The 20,237-nt window shown below is 40.7% G+C and overlaps 2 protein-coding genes and 1 long non-coding RNA gene across 4 annotated transcripts in view; 1 reads left to right on the plus strand and 2 right to left on the minus strand.

Moving 5' to 3' along the window:
• The window catches only part of ryr1b (ryanodine receptor 1b (skeletal)), a 47,113-nt gene extending 40,693 nt beyond the window's left edge, over positions 1-6,420 (minus strand). Inside the window, exons 1-5 of the mRNA XM_077723036.1 lie at positions 6,282-6,420; positions 5,118-5,194; positions 1,509-1,631; positions 1,345-1,446; positions 773-793 (exon numbers count right to left, since the gene is read on the minus strand). Of these exons, the coding sequence (XP_077579162.1) occupies positions 773-793; positions 1,345-1,446; positions 1,509-1,631; positions 5,118-5,194; positions 6,282-6,303 (345 nt within the window). The 5' untranslated portion in view covers positions 6,304-6,420. The remainder of the gene's footprint in view (positions 1-772; positions 794-1,344; positions 1,447-1,508; positions 1,632-5,117; positions 5,195-6,281) is intronic.
• A 2,196-nt stretch (positions 6,421-8,616) lies between these two features.
• rasgrp4 (RAS guanyl releasing protein 4) lies at positions 8,617-19,866 on the plus strand. The gene is made up of 17 exons (XM_077723474.1): positions 8,617-8,907; positions 12,473-12,609; positions 12,817-12,928; positions 13,730-13,792; positions 13,878-14,006; positions 14,312-14,453; positions 14,601-14,774; positions 15,005-15,121; positions 15,650-15,925; positions 15,997-16,077; positions 16,554-16,658; positions 16,768-16,877; positions 17,211-17,361; positions 17,439-17,475; positions 17,626-17,757; positions 17,986-18,167; positions 18,248-19,866. Exons 1-17 carry the CDS (start codon positions 8,891-8,893, stop codon positions 18,359-18,361), a joined length of 2,079 nt encoding a protein of 692 aa, XP_077579600.1. The 5' UTR covers positions 8,617-8,890; the 3' UTR covers positions 18,362-19,866.
• On the minus strand, positions 11,417-20,209 carry LOC144201040 (uncharacterized). Of its 2 annotated transcripts, XR_013327254.1 has the most exons (4): positions 19,624-20,209; positions 15,354-15,461; positions 12,812-12,978; positions 11,417-11,513 (listed from the first exon to the last, which is right to left on the minus strand). It is a non-coding gene; the product is annotated as an uncharacterized LOC144201040 (long non-coding RNA). The 2 variants fall into 2 exon arrangements; XR_013327252.1 differs by lacking the exons at positions 11,417-11,513; positions 12,812-12,978 and adding an exon at positions 14,972-15,124.
• Between the last annotated feature and the right edge of the window lie 28 nt (positions 20,210-20,237).

Below are 20,237 nucleotides of genomic sequence, written 5' to 3' on the forward strand. Positions count from 1 at the left end.
TTGGCTAATCAAACTATGATTTTTTTTGTCTATACTTAAATAAATCTACAAAAAAAATACATTCCAATTGACAAAAAAAAACAATTAGCAACCCGAGTGGGTGACGACAATAGACTTTTATGCAGGGTCACGTTTTCCTAATCCCCAAGAGGCGGCACGAGGGGGTGCCGGTATGTCGAGTACTAGCGTAACACTGTCAGCATTAGCGCTAACTTGATCAAGACAGGTGGCGATGCTTGCCTTTCCCACTTTGTGTATGAGTGTGTGTGTGTGTATGTTTAGGAAGTGTCTAGTTGCCCCTCTACCTCCGACAGAGGTGGGTGGGCCGCATGCCATGCTATTCCCAACCCCCGGCTGGCCTTGTTAATCCTCATCTGGGATTCCCCCGAATGAAGTTAAAATGTGTAAACAGAGATCTGAGATGACATAAAATCTACATTTGGTTTGTTATTTTTCTATTTGGAGGGTGTAAAAGGCAGTAGAGTTGAAATAACTGGGGAAAAATATCAATAAAAATGCTAAAGCCTATACATTTCAATATGGAATGGACATTGAAAGTCGTCAATGGCATAGAAATATGATAATTTAAAGTCCCACAGGGTTTTAAAGGAATTGGATGGATGAAACTTGACTGAAAATAAACTGAAAGTGTGCAATGGGTCAAAATGTGGAATGAATTTGATTCTAGAATACAAATAGGTTGGAAAAAACGACCACAGATGGGGACTCAGAAAGAGATGACATCATGGGAAATGTCAAGAGATAGACGTACCCATTTGTCCAAATGGTTTGCCTGGAGGAGAGCGGATCCACAGATTATTTACAGACGTATTATTGGACGTTGCATGCGGTGAAATAATAGGAATTATAATGAGTGGGGGGTTTTATATTTCATCGAGTTCTCAGAAAAATGGAGCATAAAGCATATTTCCTCAACAGAATTGAATTTTTTTCCCCTTTTCACCCTTTTGAAATCGGGTGGTGGTTTTTGTGACCAGTCAGTTCTGTTCTCTTTTTATATACTATTGTCTTTTTTATATATTCTTAAGGTAGGTTGGTAGGAAAGAGGAATTTGGGCCATTGAAGTATAAAAAAATAAACTTTAAAGCCCGAATTTGGACTTTCAACTACTATATTTACTCACGTATAAGCCGAACCCTGAAAGCCGCCTTGAAATATTTGAATGTTACATTTTTTTGCATCTTTTTATGCGCGTATAAGCCGTACCATCAATTCAGTCATCATTTTTTTGTGTCCGAAAAATGCAGCTTAAATGCAAGTAAATACAGTATTTCCCTATTAGCCAAATTGTAAAAACTTTAGAAAACTTTTGGGTAATCCTACCTCTGTCATCTCCACCGTGTTGGCCAGCATCTCCTGCAAGGCGCGTACCGACAACGACTGTTCCAGGATGAAGCTGCATATCGCCAGATCTGGAGGAACTTTCTGCCAACAAAACCAAGAAAAATCAAATGATTTCGACTTGAAAATATCAAGTTGCTGCTTACCTGGGCATTGGAGGTGGTTTCCAGAAAGCAAAGACGGTTTCCAAATCCCTCGCAGGACAGACAAAGTTTAATCTGCTGCTCCTTCAGGATGGAGGCGGTGGACTGTAGAACCACCTGGTCATCCTGCATACATCATAAAAAAAATCATAAATTTCAGGTTCAATCTTGTTTTGACAGTCAAAATGGATTGGACACAAACAATATCATCTTATGGACCACCACCATGAATTGGCGGTCTCGCCCCGTCCTCATCCTTGGCATGGCACGAAGGGACAGTCATTTGACTGGCGCAAAAGACCGCCATAAACGCCCCCCCGCTGCCCCGGCTGACACCGGCAATTCTCAGCTGTTGCCCGAAGCTCAACCATTACACGAGCGAGAGAATCCGGCGCTTAACCCGACGCGTTCCCAAGCCATTTTGTCCCATTGAGAGGATTTCCGCTTTTGGGGAAATGGACTTGTCAGAGTTTAACCCCTCTCAAACATGGTAATTTCTCATCTGGTACCTAAAGGGAGATTTATTTGGTCCTAAAAACATACAGCAACATCAACTAGGCTAGCAATAACGGAGAATGCATCGCTAGTGAGAGAAACCAATGACAACAAAACCGATAACAATGTAAAGCAAAGGCTACGGATGACAGCAATCCCATAATAGAATAATATATGGGAAAAGTTGGTCTGGTATGCTCGTATCTCAAATTTGTCTGGTATCTCAAGGCAGACATTTGCTCAGAATTTTCCTCGTATCTCAAGGCAAACATAAGCTCAGAATTTTCCTCATATCTCAAGGTATTGCAATACAGTGCAATCTTATTTATTGAATGATTGTTGTTAATTACATAATTGTTTTTGTTAGTTAGGTTAGAAATGTATTTCATCCCATATTGGGGAAATTTATTGGTTGCAGTAGCAAGACAGACACAGAAGACATTGTAGAACTAGCTAAAAAAATATTTTTTAAAAAGTGAGGAATAATTAGTATTATATTGGAATTATATTTATGTGTATATATGTGCAGAACTGGGCATGAATCTGTTCATTAGAACATGATAATTCAAATTTTTTTATGTCATTTATGTCTCTTTCATTGATTTTTGAGCAAAGGGCTGAAAAACAAACACCAAATTGCCACACTTTAACAGAGAAACACCCGCTCGGATCCCGTTGTTCGGGTCCTGGCGGGAATCTAACTCCGTGACCCGGGTAACCCCGGCGATACCTCGACTCCGCTTAAAGGATTTAGCGGTTGGGAAAGTTGAGACGCGAGAGCGACTTCCTTCTGACGGGCAGATATGCCAGTGGGCTGGAGCAAATTTGACCAAGTGACATTTAAACCCACGTAAAGCCCACTAAAGGAGTGACAATATGGTAGCCACGCGAATAGCAAATACTTGGAAGAAGGATTGTCATTGCTTGCTTGCACGGTGCTTCTAAAAAGTTGAATTTGGCTATTGAATGATTGCGTTCCGGTTTGTGTCTTTCTATGGCGGATGAGCTCTTCCCCGTCAGTGACACGACCGACGGTCGGTCGGCCAGACTATTTTGGGCGGCCGCACCTGTCGCGATCACGTTGCCTTCTTCTGCTGACCCGCAGATATTTGGACGCTCCACGCGGGAGAGACGGCGGCCAGAGAGCCAGCGCTGGGGAACTCAAAAAGTAAACTGCTAAACTCAAGTGAAGGAGGATTGACTCAATACAAAGTCATGGACAAAAAGATGAGCAATATATACATATATATTTACCAAGATAACTATGATAATAAGTAATTTTTTTAAAATATCGCATGTCTAAAAGTTTAGCAATTGACATTTATACAAAAAAAACATGTTTACTCAATTTCTTTTTTGAAAAAGAGCAATATATATATATATGTATAAGTTATTGTACAAAACTATGATAAGCAATATATATTTTTGGAATATCACGTTTAACATTTTAGCAATTGACATTTATTCAAAATATAAGTTTATTCAATTTATTTTATCTAAATGGGCGATATATACATATATGTATAAATAAGTTATTGTAAGATAACTATGATAAGAAATATTTTAAAAAATCAAAATATCACATTATGTTTAAAATTTTAGCAATTGACATTTATTCAAAAGATAAGTTTATTTAATTTCTTTTTTAAGGGGCAATATATACATACACATGTATAAGTTATTGTATAATAACTATGATAACAAATATAAATATCGCACACTATAGGAATTGACATATTTATTTGAAAAGCTAATTACATTTATTTCTATTTATAATGATCACATGCTAGCCCAAAAAGAATTTATGAATATTTTCACCAAACATGTGGTCCTACTTGACATTCCCGAAAAATTGCATCATCATCGATAACTGATAAGCACGTGTTTATTATGCTAACGACCGCCACACACGCCACGACAGGTGGCGTGCGTGGATCCCCCGGGCTCAACACTTGCCAAGCCCCGACTTTACCCGCAAAGTCGCCAAACTCCAGCCAATAAAAACATCTCCCTCCAATGATTTTTTTAACCTACCCACAAAAAAACGGATAAAGCCAATCTTAGTTCCCTCACATAACCAATTAACACGTGTATTTATTTAGAAAAGGGTTGTCAAAAGCCAAAATGAACTCATAACCTGCCATTGACAATGATAGATGTCCAAAAAATATTAAATTTGGATGCATCGTGGCACTGCAAAGTACGTTTTAGAGCAGTATTGCAGTTTCAGTCTATAATTGAAAGGCCTTTTTTTAGCGTGCAGCTTGAAGTGAGCGCCCTGGTGGGAACAGCCATTGGCCTACTTGCCGCCATCCTCGGGGACCGACGGATCAGTGTGTGTAAACACCATTTTTCAAATGACCTTACGTGCGTCTCCTGAGACAAGCTCGCCACTCGGAGCTGTCCAACTGGAAGCCCGGGGGTCAGATCGGGTTATATTGCCGCGGCCCGCAAATGTTCATCCTCTATACGGACTTCATTTTAAGTCAAATTTGAATGTATGACTATTATACATGGGTTCATTGGTCCCTACTCGTACTCTACTCTAACCAAATACTATTTATTTCATTCAAAAGAGAAGAATTACAAAAGTAAGAAGAAAAATGCAGTAATCCCTCAAATATCGCGGTTCATGCAGACCAGAAATGGCCACGATAATTGAAAAAGTATAACTTTTTTTTTACTTAATGTTGAGTCGCAAAAGTCTTACAAGATTACAAGATCTGCTTACACGTTTTAGCATGGATTTTTACATTTTTATGAACTTATATTAAATAATTATAATAATTAATAGCGGGAAAAAACTTGTAATCGAGGGATTACTGTAAGAAATGTTCTCCTCTTTTTGATTGAAAAAAATGTAAATCCTTTTTTTAAATAGCATAAAATAAGTCAAAAATACTCTTGACAATCACAAAAACTGTCCAATCAGGACTAGATTAAAAATGACAGCCTATTAGTCAGACATATTGTGCTATATTAAGTGCTAATATTGCTATATTATCACATAATGTATTTGACCCTTTAAAGCTAATCTTTTCCCCCAAAAAAAGACTGTCATGTAGAGCACATCCGGTGTTATGACCTTAAAATATATAGTGATTTTTCCAGACTCACCGTCCTCAGGAACTGGATCTCCTCCTCTCCCTCGCCGCCCTCCGCCATCCTGGGCCACTGGGCGTTACTGGCAGCACCTCCGGGGGGGACAAGACAAGATCCGTTAGTTTGCGTTCTTCTTCTCCTCCCGGTTCCTTCAACTCCTGGCGCTTCCCACCCCCCACTCTCCCTCGCTCTCTCGTTCTGTCGAGGGTCCGGATGGACTGACTTGCAGAATTGGCCAAGGAGGGAGAACCGGAGAGGGGCGTGGTTGGCCCACCTTGCCGTGTCACCATGTTTGTAAGGCGGTGAGAGCCTCCCCTCCCTCCCCCTCATACTGGGTTGCTAAAAAAGGATGGTGGGGAAAGTAGGGGTGGGGGGCATGTAGAAGATTTTAAGGTTGGCAAGTTTTCGGTCTATGGGGGGCAGGCTTTTAACTCTTTCATGATGTCATTTTGACAGAATAATTAGAAAATAGTCTATTTTTAGGGACTTTAAAATTAAGGGTGTTTTTTGGGGAAGAAAAAGAAAAATTAAAAAATAATCTATTTTTAAAGACTTTAAAAGTAAGGTACTTTTGGGGAGAAAAAAATGAAAATAATCTATTTTTAGGGACTTTAAAATTAAGGTTCTTTGGGGGGAAAAAGAAAGAAAAAATAGAAAAATAATCTATTTTAGGGACTTTAAAATTAAGGTTCTTGGGGAATAAAAAAGAAAAAATTGAAAATAATCTATTTTTAGGAACATATATACATATAACATATTAACGAACATATTTATTATTAAATAAATCAAACAATTTTGCTCCTCTCGATCATTATTGGCCAATGCGAGAAACCTAAACAAAAAACATGCATTACGACAATTAAGCCCGAGAAAATGGGGGCGCACATTTGCAGTCTTGACCCCCAAAAAATGCTGCTTTGATTAGGCTAGGCCTTCCATGACATCTTGTGGCATCTTTATGCATTGCACAAAAACCCACCAATTCTGCAGCTGACTAAAAATAGTTACCCCAACACACACACACACACACACACACACACACACACACAGAAATCCTCATTTTCAGTGGTCCAATAGAAGACATTTGCAGACAGCAAATATGCACGAGTGACATTGTCAGTCCTTTAAAGCACATTTTCCGTCAAATAGTGGCACGTCCAATCACGCAATGCACGTTACCTGCTTGGTATCCATCGGGCATCCGTCATCCTCCACTCCGTCCGTCTCCAAGAAGGCGTTTTGAGGACGCAACTCTCCGGGACGACCACCACTACCGCCACCACCACCACCGCCACCTCCATCGCCGCCCCTCTAGAGAGAAAAAAAAAAGAAGCAGCCGTTAGTCAGGCAATGACATGTGGGTCCACTAGGGGACGTGCCACCCAAGAGCCGAGGTGCATTATGAGAACTGGAGTCTTTTTTTTTTTTTTTTTTTTGCTACAATCGTGACTTGGCGTGTGCTTGCAGATGTAGTTGCGTTGCGACGCCACAGCACGGCGCTGTTGCTTTGATATTGCTCAGTGGTGATTCGAAGCGCTGCAGAGCATGCGCGCAAGTTAGATTCCAGTTTTTCAATTGATTCTTGTGTCTGTTTTGTAAGGAGGACAAAAAACAAGATGATGAGAATCAGAAATATTAAAATGATGTAAATCAAAATTTACAGATCCTTAGCTATTGAATTGATGCCAAAAAAACATTCATTAAGGTCACAGTTTGCCTTTGCATAGTAGAAACCGGTGGCGTAATGGAAGGATTCCAATGGAAGGCGTAAACATTAAAATTGTATATACATATCTATATATATATATGGAAATAAGACTCATGTGGATCCATAAATATTGAAATCATACCAAAAAACAATAATTTAGGTTACAGTTTGCCTTTGCATAGTGGAAACCAATGACAGAAGGCGTATGACTCAATGGAAAACGGTAGTTGAGATTATTCATTCATTATCCTCACAAAGGGCACAGGGGGTGCTGGAGTCTTCCATACATATTTTGGTATGTGGGAAGGAAAGTGGAATACCTAGAGAAAACCCACACAAATCCGGGGAGAACATGCAAATTCCACATAGGGAATTCAGAACTGAAATTGATCCAAAAAGTAAAGGAAGGCACTTTCTAATTTAATAGCAAGGTCCCATTTAAAAATGGTGGCAACCTACCCCATTCTCTCCCCCCCTGGGTCATTTCCAGGGAGGCCAGTTTTGAGAACCCCTGTGCGATGATCCCCTTCTTATCAGGTTTCCCATCCTTTCTTCCCCACGTCCGCGAGCGCACAGGGCGACGAGTGTTTGCTCCGGTGAATGTGGCCGTGCAGCTGGACGGGAGCGTCTCAATGGCATCCTTGTTGGGACACCGCGCCAGGAGGAAGAGGCGACCATACAGGGAACATTAATGCCAGCCAAGTGGCTTGGCACCCAAGGGGGGAGGGGGCTTACGGGGGGGTCGCTACGGTACGGTAGAAGGAGGTGAAGATGCCGAGGCTGTGACCATTTTGAGGCCCCCCAGAAAATAATGAAATCTCCAAAAACGTAAATGCATTTTCTGTATCGGTTATCTTATTTTCTTGACACTGGCCTAGCTTCCAATTAATAAATCATTTTCTCTCATTTTTGTGTTTTTTCAAATCATTTTAAAGGTTCCGGTGGGCCAAAGAGAATTTCCATATAAAGCACAGCTCTACTTACAAAAAAAAATCCAAGTTACGAAAAAACTACAAATTAACTTTGTAAGAAGAGGACGGCATCACTCTCTCTCTCTAAGTGTAACACGCAAAATTAATTCAATTATTCATTTTCCGAACCGCTTTATCCTCACTAGGGTCACGAGGGTGCCGGAGCCTATCCCAGCTGACTTCAGGCCAGAAGCAGGGAACACCCTGAATTGGATTTTTCAGCCAATCACAAGACAATGAGACAAACAACCAATGCAAACCATGAACGTTTCTGGAATGTGGGAGTAAAACTGGAGTACCCAGAGAAACCCCACACAGGCCTGGGAATAACATGCAAACTCCACACAACAAATCACTCATAACTAGGGCCAATTTAGAATGTCCAATCAGCTTACATACATATTTTTGGAATGCAGTAGGAAACCAGAGTACCAACAGAAAACCCACACAGCCCCGGAAATCACATACAAACTCCACACAACCAATCCCTCACAACTAGGGCCAATTCAGAGTTACCAATCAGCCTACCATGCACATTTTCGTAATACGGGAGAAAACTGGAGTACCCACAGAAAACCAACACGGCCCAGGAGAGAAGATGCAAACTCCACACACGCCCTGTATTAGAACCCTAGGACCCCATATACGTAATATATGTGGTCGGTATATTAATTTCAACAGGAGGGTTCCTTTAAGTGCGGCTTCCTGGGCCACATGTTGATTGTTGATGACCCACACACAAACACACACACACATATACACACATTTACAGACACTCACATATACACAAACACACACTCCCTCCACGAACTGGGCATGTGTGCACCATTCTGTGTGGACGTCCTCCCCCGGCCAGGCCCTCCCCCTTTCACACAGAAAGCCATGCAAGTTCCCCTATCCGCCAGAGCCAGTTCCTCCATTTAAGATGCTGACTCGTTGGCGTGGCCGCAACAAGTGATTTTTTCTTTTCCGCCTTCCTCGTTTCCCAGCGCCTCGTCGACGGCAGGCAGGTGCTGCGCCCGGGCCCATGGGCGAGGGGGCCGAAGCCGGGCCGAGGACGCCGTGAGGGGGGGGTCGAGCGCTCAGATGGGGGAGAGAACGCAACCGAGATGAACAAGCCCAAGAGGTAAAAACGGCGAGAACCACGGCGGGGGAAAACCCGGGTGCGTCAAGAGAGGTTTTTAAGTCAGGTGTGGTTAAGAGGACGCCAAAAAAAAGTGTCATATGGGGGGGTTTGGGGAGTTTTGGAGGGCGGTTGGTGGCTTATTTGTTTGGCCAACATGCTTAAATGTCAGATCTGTTTTTTTTTTTTGGTTAAAGGGTCAAAAGTCTGGCGAAGGGGGGTCGGAAAGCCACAAACTATTCATATTTATAATGTTATTCCTCAAGGGCTATATTGCGAATTTCTAAGTAAAAATGGGTTCTATTTTCATGTCATTTTTAGCACTTTAAAAGTATGACAAGTCTTGGAATTGTGTTGACAACTTAGTTACACTGTTGCTAAAAAACGAGAGTAAAAAAAAGTGGAAATGGTGATAAAATATGATTAGGTTGGCACTACAGGTGCATTTCAGTTTGGAGGTTAGAGGAGAGTCATATGCACCCATCAAAAGAGCCACATAAGGCTCGAGAGCCATAGTTTTCCTACCTCTAGGCTGAGGGTTCAGGTATTGCAGGGTTTAATTTTCAAAATAAAATTTAAATTATGTGAATTCTTTTTGTCATTTTAATATACTTCAATATGGCTTATTTGTATAGGGAATGATATTTTATCTGCAATTTATCTTGTCATCAAATTGTTCTATGTGCAAATAGGAAATAGATACATTTATATCATTGTATATAAATACATAATTTTTCTTATTATTTTTTGACTGAGGGTTGTTGTAATTATTGACTGCAACAAATCAACCTTTGTGAGCGGAATGGTGCAATGGCCACAATCACTAGAAACCGTCGCGACAGTAAAAATAGAAAAGAACAAGAGGATGAGCAGGTAATTAAGAGTCCCTCCTGCATCCCAGCATGCATTGCAGCGCAAGGGATGTAAACAATGCTCAAAGTTCATGTTTATTTCTGAATATTTCAACGGTTGATGTTACGTTTTGCTACATTATTTGCTATTGTTGAAATGAATTCTAGCCACGCCTCTCACTTGCAACGCCATTTGAAATCAATTCAATCCAAATCTAATCCAAATCTAATCCTAAATCAAAATCTAAAGATAAATCTAAATCAATCCTAATATAATTCCAATCTAATCTCAATCAAAATCTAATCCAATCAGAATCCAATCAGAATCCAATCTGAATCCAATCCTAATCCAATCCTAATCCAATCCTAATCCAATCCTAATCCAATATGAATCCAATCCTAATCCAACCCCAATCCAATCCTAATATAATCCTAATTTAAATCTAATCTAATCTAAATGGAAGGCTATTTGCATTTTATTAATGGATAAAATACATTGGAAAAAACATTTTGCATTTGTTTAAAATTATGTTGGCCACTCTCCCTTTCTGTTATGCTAATTTAGAATTTGAACTTTACTATACAAAATCTCAGCAGAATCATGTACTTCCTCCACTGACGCACTTTCCATTTTGTCATGGCATGATAACAACAACAAGTTTCACCTGCCATTTTCTATCGAGTCATTCGTCCTCTGCCGGAATCCCCGCCTTCGATTCACTCCTGATTCTCCTCTATGCAGAGGCAAACGGCTATAAAAAGGGACTTGATCACCTATTCATTCATTCTAATCAGAGTGTGCGTACTTGAATATTATAACCTAAAGGTGCTGTTAGCATTAGCATTATGGATGAAAGGAAAAGCATCCCTTCATGTAAATTGTGAGGCCCTCTCTCCCTTGAAAAGGGCCTTCAATTAATCAATTAAGGACAGAAAGCGAGGAATTTGCATATTCCCTTGTGGAGGCTGATGGGGAGGGAGGGAGGGATGGAGGCCTTGGGGGGGGGAATCGGGGGGCTTGGACTTTTGTTGCCAGGAGTCCTGACATAAATGGGAACAAGAAAGGGGGGGTTTCCAAGGGGGAAAGAAAAGGGGAAGCCATTTCCCGACACGAATAGCATGAAGAAAGAGGAAAGACGGCACTGAGGAGGAAAAAGGTGAACAACTTCCTCCCTTGTGACGCCATTAAGAGACACTTGCTTCTTGATGCTTGCTATTGAGCCAATGACAGCAATAAATGTCCAATTGAGCAAAATTCATTTAAATTAATTACTATTATAATTCCTAAAAGTGCTCCCCTAGTCTTTTATTTAATAAATTTGCGTTGACAGGTTAAATCCTTGCAAAATACATATTTTTGGTTCTTATGCACATTTCCAACTAAAATGTAAATCTCACATTAACATAAGAGAATATATTTTTTTCTATATGATTAGTCAATTATCACAAAAAGCAAAAAAAAGTGGTCAAAATGTGTATATATAGATAAAAAATACATATACATATACATATACATATACATATACATATACATATACATATACATATACATATACATATACATATACATATACATATACATATACATATACATATACATATACATATACATATACATATACATATACATGTACACGTACGTGTAATATCAGTTGCGTAATGGTTTGTGCGTGCGAGTTCCAGAGAGGTTAGGGGAAGGGGATGTAGGTCTGGCCATTCAGGGAACTTGTCGTCATTTCTGTGAAGTGGCAGACTTTCCTGGTAATGTCACAATATGAGCGAGCAGCGGTCACACGCACGGACGCACGCACACTTTTGCACAAAACTGGCCGCAGACAATTAAATACGCAAAGAGGATCGTTCGCCGAGTACCTGCGTGCTCGATCTAAGCTGATAAACAAGGAAATGGCGCGTGTCAACATCTTTCACGTGGCCTTGCTTCAATTTGTCGTTATTTAGGGTGGTCCAACAATGTGGGTTTTTTAACGGCTGACATCGATTTAAAATTGAAAACCGTAAATAAAAATATTGCCAAAATATGGAGGGCGATATTATACAGTATTTTGCACATTTTAAGTCGCTTTTATGTCAATTTATGTTATTTTTTTGCCGGTTTGTTTACAAAAACCATATATTCTATATTATTACAACATTGAAAACATTAAGAATGTTTGTGTCATATTAGTCCTCCTACAGAAACTAAAAATATATTTCTGTCCCCCATTTGCACAAAAAAAATGAAAAAAACTCCAAGGAGCTACTGGGAAAGTGCTCAAGAGCCGCATACGGCTCCAGAACCTGTGCTTACCAAATCCCCAGCCAATTTTAAACGCTTTGACTACCAAAATCATGTAGTTGTATATTATTTCACTGGCCACAAGAGGGGAGTATCGACCTTTGGGAGGTATAAAATACTACATTGAGGTTTTTTTTCATAGTAATATTAGATTAGATTAAATTAGAACTTGATTTCATCCCATATTTGGGAAATTTCCTTGTTTGCAGTATCAATACAGACACAGAAGACATTGTAGACCTATCTTAAAAAAACTGGAGCCACTTTTAATACACTTTAAAACATTGGAACTGATTTACTGCCAAAAACGAGGTATTACTGTCAATGTTGGTTTGAAGTAAGCAAAAATACTAGTTTGTTTTTGAAGAATAGAGTACAAACCAAGTTGTATTGTGTAAAAATATCGGGTTTGATTCCCCAGGAAGCTGGTGGCGCGCAGACGCAACACATGTCCCAGTCCCCAGGACATCAACCGGGCCCTTCGGGGCCCCCCATCGGCCCCCAGTGCCAGCGCGGCCAGCCTGGATGACCTCATCCTACGCTGCCTGGGCTACTTTGGTCAGTTTGATCATAACCTGCTTATGTAAATGAGCTGTGGGCTACACAGGGGGAGGGATGGGGGGACGTGGGAGGGGGGTCCTATGCTCGAAAAGGATCACACAATGGAGCTTTTTGTTCCCCCTCCCGAGGGCTTTTCTGGAAGCCGTTGAAACATGGGAAACATTTTGCCCGGAGGTGAATTTGTCTTTTTTGTACTTACGTCAGATGCGGAGGGGAAGCTGTGCAGCCCCCGAGGGTCCCAGATGGTCCACATGACGCTGATGATGCACAGCTGGGTGGTGCCGTCGCAGACTTTCGCCCAGAAGCTCTTGGCTTTATATCCTTGTCCTCAAGTTTGGAATGAAACGGCTCGGGGTTTTTACGTATCTGGTAGAGAGACGATATTATGTTGTTAGTACCGTTTTGTTCTACGGGTGGCTGAGAAAAGGACAGCCAATGGGAGGCCACCGTCTCCCCAAAAAAAATACAAATGTTTTGATTCAAATTTGATAACATTAAGCTCACTGGCTGACAAAGATGGTACAAGATGTCCAATCTGTTTGGACTGGGAGAGGCTATTCACACGCAGGTGCTGTGTGGCGATTGGATGTTCTCCCCAGGCTTACGTGGGTTTTCTCCGGGTTCCCAAAACATGCATGTTATGCTAATCTGGTTGGTTGAAAACTTGAAATTGGCTAAATCTTTATGTTTTTGTTTGTTTGTTTGTTTTTTAACCTAAAGGTGCTATTAGCATTAACATTTTCAAGCAACACAATGACTTTAAAAAGACTTTTGAGTAATATTACCATTGGAAATTTGTAATATGTATTACAAGATATTACAACTTGTCTCACAAAAAAATGACAATGTGACATTTTGGCAGGTTATTTCTCTGGAAGTGATTTATGGATTCCACTTAAATGGCAGAAATCAGGTTTAGGCGTGGCCAGTGGAATTGAAGTCCTCGTAGCAAAAAACTGGTTCGTCACCTTGAACTCGTGATCAGACGAGGGTGGAGCCATGACTTTTTCCACACGGGTTCAAATCCTCATTTAGAAAAGTGAAATTGAAACATCCTAATGCATGAAAAAAGACCAAAAAATGAGTATGGAATGGTTTCTCCTTGACTAAGGGACACATACGAGGACTGCACTCCCGACAAGAAAGGCCTAAGGCGGGGTCAAGTGTGCCACCTGGTCAGGTGTGTTCCCAAAACCGGTTCCCTCCGCCCCGCCTCGTCCCGTGCTTACTAAACACGCGCTTTTCCTCACACCCCGGCCTATCAGGACCTGGATTGGCCAGTTCCCCGCCACCTTCGAGGCCGACCCCCTCCTGGAGCGGACCATGGGGGACCTGTGGGTGTCGGTGCGATCGGACGCCGTGGAAGAGGCCCACGCCGCCGACGCGACTTGCCCGTGAGCCCCCCCGTCTACGATTGGGATTCTCGGGTTCTGACATGTCCTTGATGCGGTCCCGCCGGTTTTGGCGCATTGTTTACGCTCCAATGTGCACTCGTGGCGAGGATGCTTCGCCAAGCAAAGCTGCCCGCATATCATATTCCTTTCATTTGGGGACTTTTAAATGATTGTAGGCTGTATTGAAGCTTCTTGTGTGGGCCATATTCAAAGATATTCTCATTAGTAGCCCCAAATTACAAGCCTTTAAAAAAAAGAATAGAATTTTATCGCTTTTCATGCTTTTTTGTTTGTTTTTTTGGCAGAAATCCTCACATGGATTTGTCACAGGCTCCTTCGCCGTGCGTGAAGAAGAGGAAAGTGTCGCTCATCTTTGACCACATGGAGGCTGACGAGATGGCCGAGCATCTCAGCTACCTGGAGTTCAAGAACTTTTGCAACGTTTCGGTGAGATCCTGAAATGGTGAACTACAAAAGCTTGCTAGCATTTGGAAAATCTCTAAAAATCCATGGGTTCGATTTTCTAAACATTGGGTAACATGCTTTATTTTGGAAGACAGGATAATGTAACCTGACGCTTTGCTCACCGGTTAGTTTCTAGACTACCGCAGCTACGTGGTGCGAGGATCGGTGCGTGACAACCCGGCGTTGGAGCGCTCGGTGATGATGTGCAACGGAGTATCGCAGTGGGTCCAGTTGATGATTCTCAACAGGCACACTGCCCAGCAGAGGGCGCAGGTTTTCACCAAGTACATCCATGTGGCTCAGGTTGGGACCCCACTATTAATTTCTGTCACTAAAATAAGAAACTATGTTGACTACTGTATGTTCTCACATTTTAGCCGCACCCTCAAAATGGCGTTCAAATAATAGAATTTTACAATTTCTCTCATATAAGCCGTCCCCTGATTCACAATGTTCCACTCCATATTATTGGTTTTAATAGGGAGTACAATCTTATGACCACTATGGGGTTGTCTGATTTTTTTTTCTTGTAGAGACTTCGAGCTCTGCAGAACTTCAACACCCTGATGGCCGTCACAGGAGGTCTTTGTCACAGCGCCATCTCCCGCCTCAAAGACACGTACAACCTGCTGCCTCCTGATGTCACCAAGGTACTTCAACAGAAACATCCAAACTTTTTCATCAAAAATATTTGGACCAAAAACCAAGATAGCTCAATTTATCACATTCAATTATTTCCCGTATTTTTTAAACTATAAGTCGCAACAGCCAAAGAATAGTCAAGAAAAGGCAAAAAAAATATGTCTACAAATTGTACTTTTGTAGAAGACGCAATAGCCAAAGAATGCAGAAGTAAAAGGAGAATAAAAGAAAAGAACTTACATTGCAGGGTATGTCGGTCTCACAGTTCTGGGGTCGAGGGTTCAATCCCAGGTGGGTCCTCATTATGTGGGACTTGTGTGGTTTAACCATTTTCTGGATATTTATAGCCTAAAAAACACAACATAACATTGGTTAGATTGAATCAAGATAAAAAACACAAATTGCTAAAAAAAATGCGACTTATAGTCCAGAAATACGGTAGCTAAACTAAAATTCTCAATACTAAAATGTTCCTACATTAAATGTTCAATCAAAAAACTAACGGATTCCCCCCTTTACTGCCATTTTACCCTCAGGCTTTGAGCGAGATGACCGAGTTGCTATCGTCTCGCAGCAACTACGGCAACTACCGGCGCGTTTACGGCGAATGCTCCGGCTTCAAGGTGCCCATCCTGGGCGTGCACCTCAAAGACCTGATCGTCCTCAACGAGGCGCTGCCCGACTTTGTGGACGGGGACAAGATCAACCTGAGCAAGCTGCAGCACCTCCACAGCAACATCAACGAGCTACTGGAGCTCCACGCTCTCTCGCCGCCCTTCGAGGCCAACAAAGACCTCTTACACCTGTTAACGGTAGGAGACCCCCAACCCCGATCGGTCGCCTCCGAGGAGACCCTTGGCCAATCGAGTGTCGGATGCTTCAGCTGTCTTTAGACCTCTACTACACCGAGGATCAAATTTATGAACTGTCCTACACCAAGGAACCCAAGAACCCCAAAATCCAGGTCAGGTCACACAACTTGGACACTAACTCACCCAAATATGAATATACATGATTTTTACTGAATAAATCAAAAGCTATTACCGTCAATTAAAAAAGAAATACAGTATTTTCTCTCATATAAGCCGCACCCTTAAAATGGCCTTAAAATCATTGAAATTTTACAATTTCTCTCATATAAGCCGCCCCCTGATTGATAATTTTGACCTCCATATTCATGGTTTTAACCAAGTTAGCGTACTTTAGCATTAGCGGTGAGATTGTTTTTGGAAGAAAAAAAATGCGACCTTGAAATGACCTTAAAAATCATTGAATTTTATAATTTTTCTCGTATAAGCCGCCCCGATTCATAATTTTGACCCCTATATTTATGATTTTAACCAAGCTAGCGCATTTTAGCATTAGTATTGTGATCGTTTTATGGAAACATTACATTTTAAAATGCGTACGTTGTGTTTTTATTTTTTATTTTGTACGCAGCCCGTCACTCCAGTTAAAGCGCCAGTGGTGGCAGATTGGGGGTCCGGAGTGGCCCCCCGCCTGGACCCGGACACCATTTCCAAACACGTGAAACAGATGGTGGATGTGAGTACGAGCCGTACATCGGAGGCCGCGTTTCGCTTCCTTATTCGCCGTTACGGCAAAGCAGAAGCGGTGAAGGCAGGCGGTGGTTTGTGTGTCCCCCCCGTTTCAGTCCATCATGAAGAACTACGACCACAAGCAGGACGGCTTCGTCCCCCTGGAGGACTTTGAGAAAATTGCAGCCAATTTCCCGTTCTCTTTCTGTACGCAGCAAAACGACAGGTGACCCCAACTCCTTTTAAACTTTATTTTTTCCCATTTAAATTTCAAAAGTAATGCTATTTTTTTAAATTAAATGTAAAAAATGCATATTTTGTAGTTCTTTTAAAGACTGATGTCATGCTTATAAGGTGCACTTTAGTATTTTATTTCAGAACATACATTAAATTAACTATTTACATTTTTATCCTGCTTCTACGTTGACTAATACTAAATAATATTGAATATGTTGACTACTTATTTATTATTATTTAATTGGGACCATCTCAATATTGTAAAATTGATATTAATATCTGGAAAAAAAGGAATTGCAAAATTTCCTCTCCTCCTTCGTAGGTCAGGTCAAATTAGCCGTGAGGAGATGACGTCGTACTTCGTGCGTGGGATGTCGGTGTGTGCCAAGCTAGGCTACAACTTCAACGAAGCGCACAACTTTCACCAGACGACCTACAAAAAGCTTACGTTCTGCGACACCTGCGGCGGTCACGTGAGTTTTTACTGATGCGAAACGGGACTACGACTCCAATCGGAAGATGGCGAATAGCCTGCTGTATTTTCTTGCAGCTGAGGGGCGTCCTCAAACAAGGCTACCAATGCAAAGGTACGTAATCACATGTTACTTGCTATTCATTTTGGGCCATTTACAGTCAATTTAGGATCTCTTTTTTTGTTGATTTAAATTGAATGAAGCGCAATGGCCGACGAGAGAGTAAAACAAAACGAGCTAAAGCCAGACTTGGTCCCTTTGCAGGTTGCGGGATGAACTGCCACAGACACTGCCGCGACCTGGTGGGAATCGAGTGCATGAAGAAACACAAAAACAGTGGCGGGTCCTGCCCATGCACCCCCGCCGCCGACTCGCGAACCAAGGGTGGCGTGCCGAGTAAGTGTCCACGACACACGTCGCCAACTAACGCATTGATCGAATTTCTACCGTCACTTAACATCGGATATATTGTTGTAACGCACATTTTGTCCAGCAGAGGGCAACCAATCTTTATTAAGAGAACGACATCTACAGTATTCCCTTGATTATTGCGACTTTAATTATTGTGATTTTTCCTCATTATTTCCTCGATATGTACTAATACCCCTACATTCCGCCTATCAGATTCCGAAGAAGAAGCCTTCTTCTTCCCCCACGGCAACGATTCGGAAACCCACAAGGGCGCCCCCTTCAGGAAAAGCGTAGACACCTCAACTGTTTGGGAGCGTTTCACGCCGACGGACCCTGGTGTGGGGACCCCTCAGGAGAAGGGGCAAAAGACGTACTACCACAACGTTCCCGGAAAGGTGGGACGACTTCAGACCTCCGGGTCAATGCTAAGCTAATTTTGTTTTTGTTTTTATTATTTTTTTTCTTTTTCTGTCAGGCCAACACGTTGCCTCCCCCGAGGAGTCGCGGGTGCTCAGTGCCGGTCTCCTTTTTGCCCGAAAAACTGGAGCAGCTTCACCTCAGCAAGGAGAAGAACCGGGAGCCTGACTGAATGGACTCAGGGAATTTTATCCAGATTCCTATTGAATTTAACCCTTTGATGCTTGAATTTACATTTCACATTTTAATACATCAAAATGCACTGAACGAGTAAACAAAGACATTATTTTTTGGGGGAAAAAAATATGGCGGAAGGAAAACTAAAATAAATTGCATTTTTGGGGAGAGTTTTTTTTTTTATTTGGCACAAATAGTTTTAGAATACAAACCCTGTCAATGAAAAATTATCAGTCAAAATTAGGATAAAAATTTTAATTAAATGTATTAATAAATTGCTTTTTTTAATGCATTTATATGAATTTTACTATTCATTTTCCCTTTGTATGATTTCTGATTATCCCATTTTAGTTGTATATTTCTATTTAATTTTCAGTTTTTTATTATTACTATTTTATATAATTATTTATTCCTCCAGCAACTCATGAAAATAATAGACATTCAATTAATTTAGACCGGCATATAAGTCATTATTAAAACTAAAAAAGACTTCTATTTATTTCTTTAGGACTTTTGTTTCAATTTTCCATTTTGTTTTGTATTTTTCAATGTGCCATACTTTTAAGACTATTAGTTAAACTTTTTTTCCCATACATCGCCTGCAATATACAATTCGACACGTATTCTAAAATGTTACATTTGGAGTAAACATTAGCCACACCAAACCACAAGAGGGCGCGCCTTCTTGTGATTAAGAAGCCAATATGTGAGTGCTCAGGTGTCAAAGGGTTAAATTAAGGACATCATCATCTGTGGTGCTAATGTTTCCCTTTTGAATCCGTGAAGGGAAATGGACACTAAAGCGGAATTTCTTCTCATTTTTTTGTTCTCAAGTGTACCATTAAAAAAAAAGTGTATTAAAGTCTCAACTCTGGCGTACGTTACTGAATTTGGATAGATTGAACTACACGGAGCAAAAACAACCCATCATCACTTTTCTCTGGGAATACACAAAAAAACGATCAGAAAAGTTATAAACCTAAACAAAAACATATAGGATAAGATCTAAGACTTGTTTATGTAGTTTGATAAAGGTTTGATCACTACGATTCAAAATATTGACAGGAAGTGTTACGGCGTGCACTAAATGTTTGCCAAAGTGCAATCGCTTATGCACAAGACACGTTTTTCGAAATCGGTTGAAATCATGACTTGGATGCTTCATTTTGGAGTTTCATAAGAGTATTATTAATGTTTATGATTACTTTTGTTCATGCAATAGATTGTTTTTTCACAAAAAAAGTGAGCGTTTCTTACCCTTCTGCAAATTTCTACAGCTGTATTCATTTCATTAGCAGCGATTGATTGTGACGTCATCAGACGCGACTGTGGTGAGCCAATGGGGGTGGACTTCTCAAAATGTCGTCACTCTTCGACCATGTTCAAGACGCACCTACTTTGAGGCACATTGGACAAGTTATGTTTGAATAGTGACAAGCACTTGGTTTATTACAAACTCTATACATAAAATGTTATTTTTATCATTACAACATCCAACCTGGATTGTGGCGAACGGAGACGAGTGTAGTCACCTGTAAATAAATCATTCAAAAACATCACAGTTTTCAGACAATTAGTTATACTATAATAAATATTTCAGTCATTTAGTTATTATCTGTCATAAACGTTCAAATTTAGAAATTTAACTTCATATTTATATAATATAAAACCACTGGAGTGGATGAATTAGTTGAAATTAGAAAAGCCTAATTGAAAAATAAATAGTATAGAACATTTATGAATTTTAACTGATATAAAATTTGTATTGGAACATCCCTATTTATGACATCATTAATCACAAAAGTATTGTAATAGAGTTTGGAATAACCATAAAAAGGGGTCTAAGAACTCAAAAAAAACTGAAAAATCTC

Source organism: Stigmatopora nigra, chromosome 8 (assembly GCF_051989575.1).
Source record: "Stigmatopora nigra isolate UIUO_SnigA chromosome 8, RoL_Snig_1.1, whole genome shotgun sequence".
In the NCBI taxonomy this organism is placed as follows: Eukaryota; Metazoa; Chordata; class Actinopteri; order Syngnathiformes; family Syngnathidae; genus Stigmatopora; species Stigmatopora nigra.

Coding starts and splice junctions, on each gene's coding strand:
- rasgrp4 (XM_077723474.1), top strand. Junction 14,007..14,311: donor GCCGCCGACGCGACTTGCCC/GTGAGCCCCCCC, acceptor TTTTTTTGGCAG/AAATCCTCACATGGATTTGT. Junction 17,476..17,625: donor ACAAGGCTACCAATGCAAAG/GTACGTAATCAC, acceptor GTCCCTTTGCAG/GTTGCGGGATGAACTGCCAC.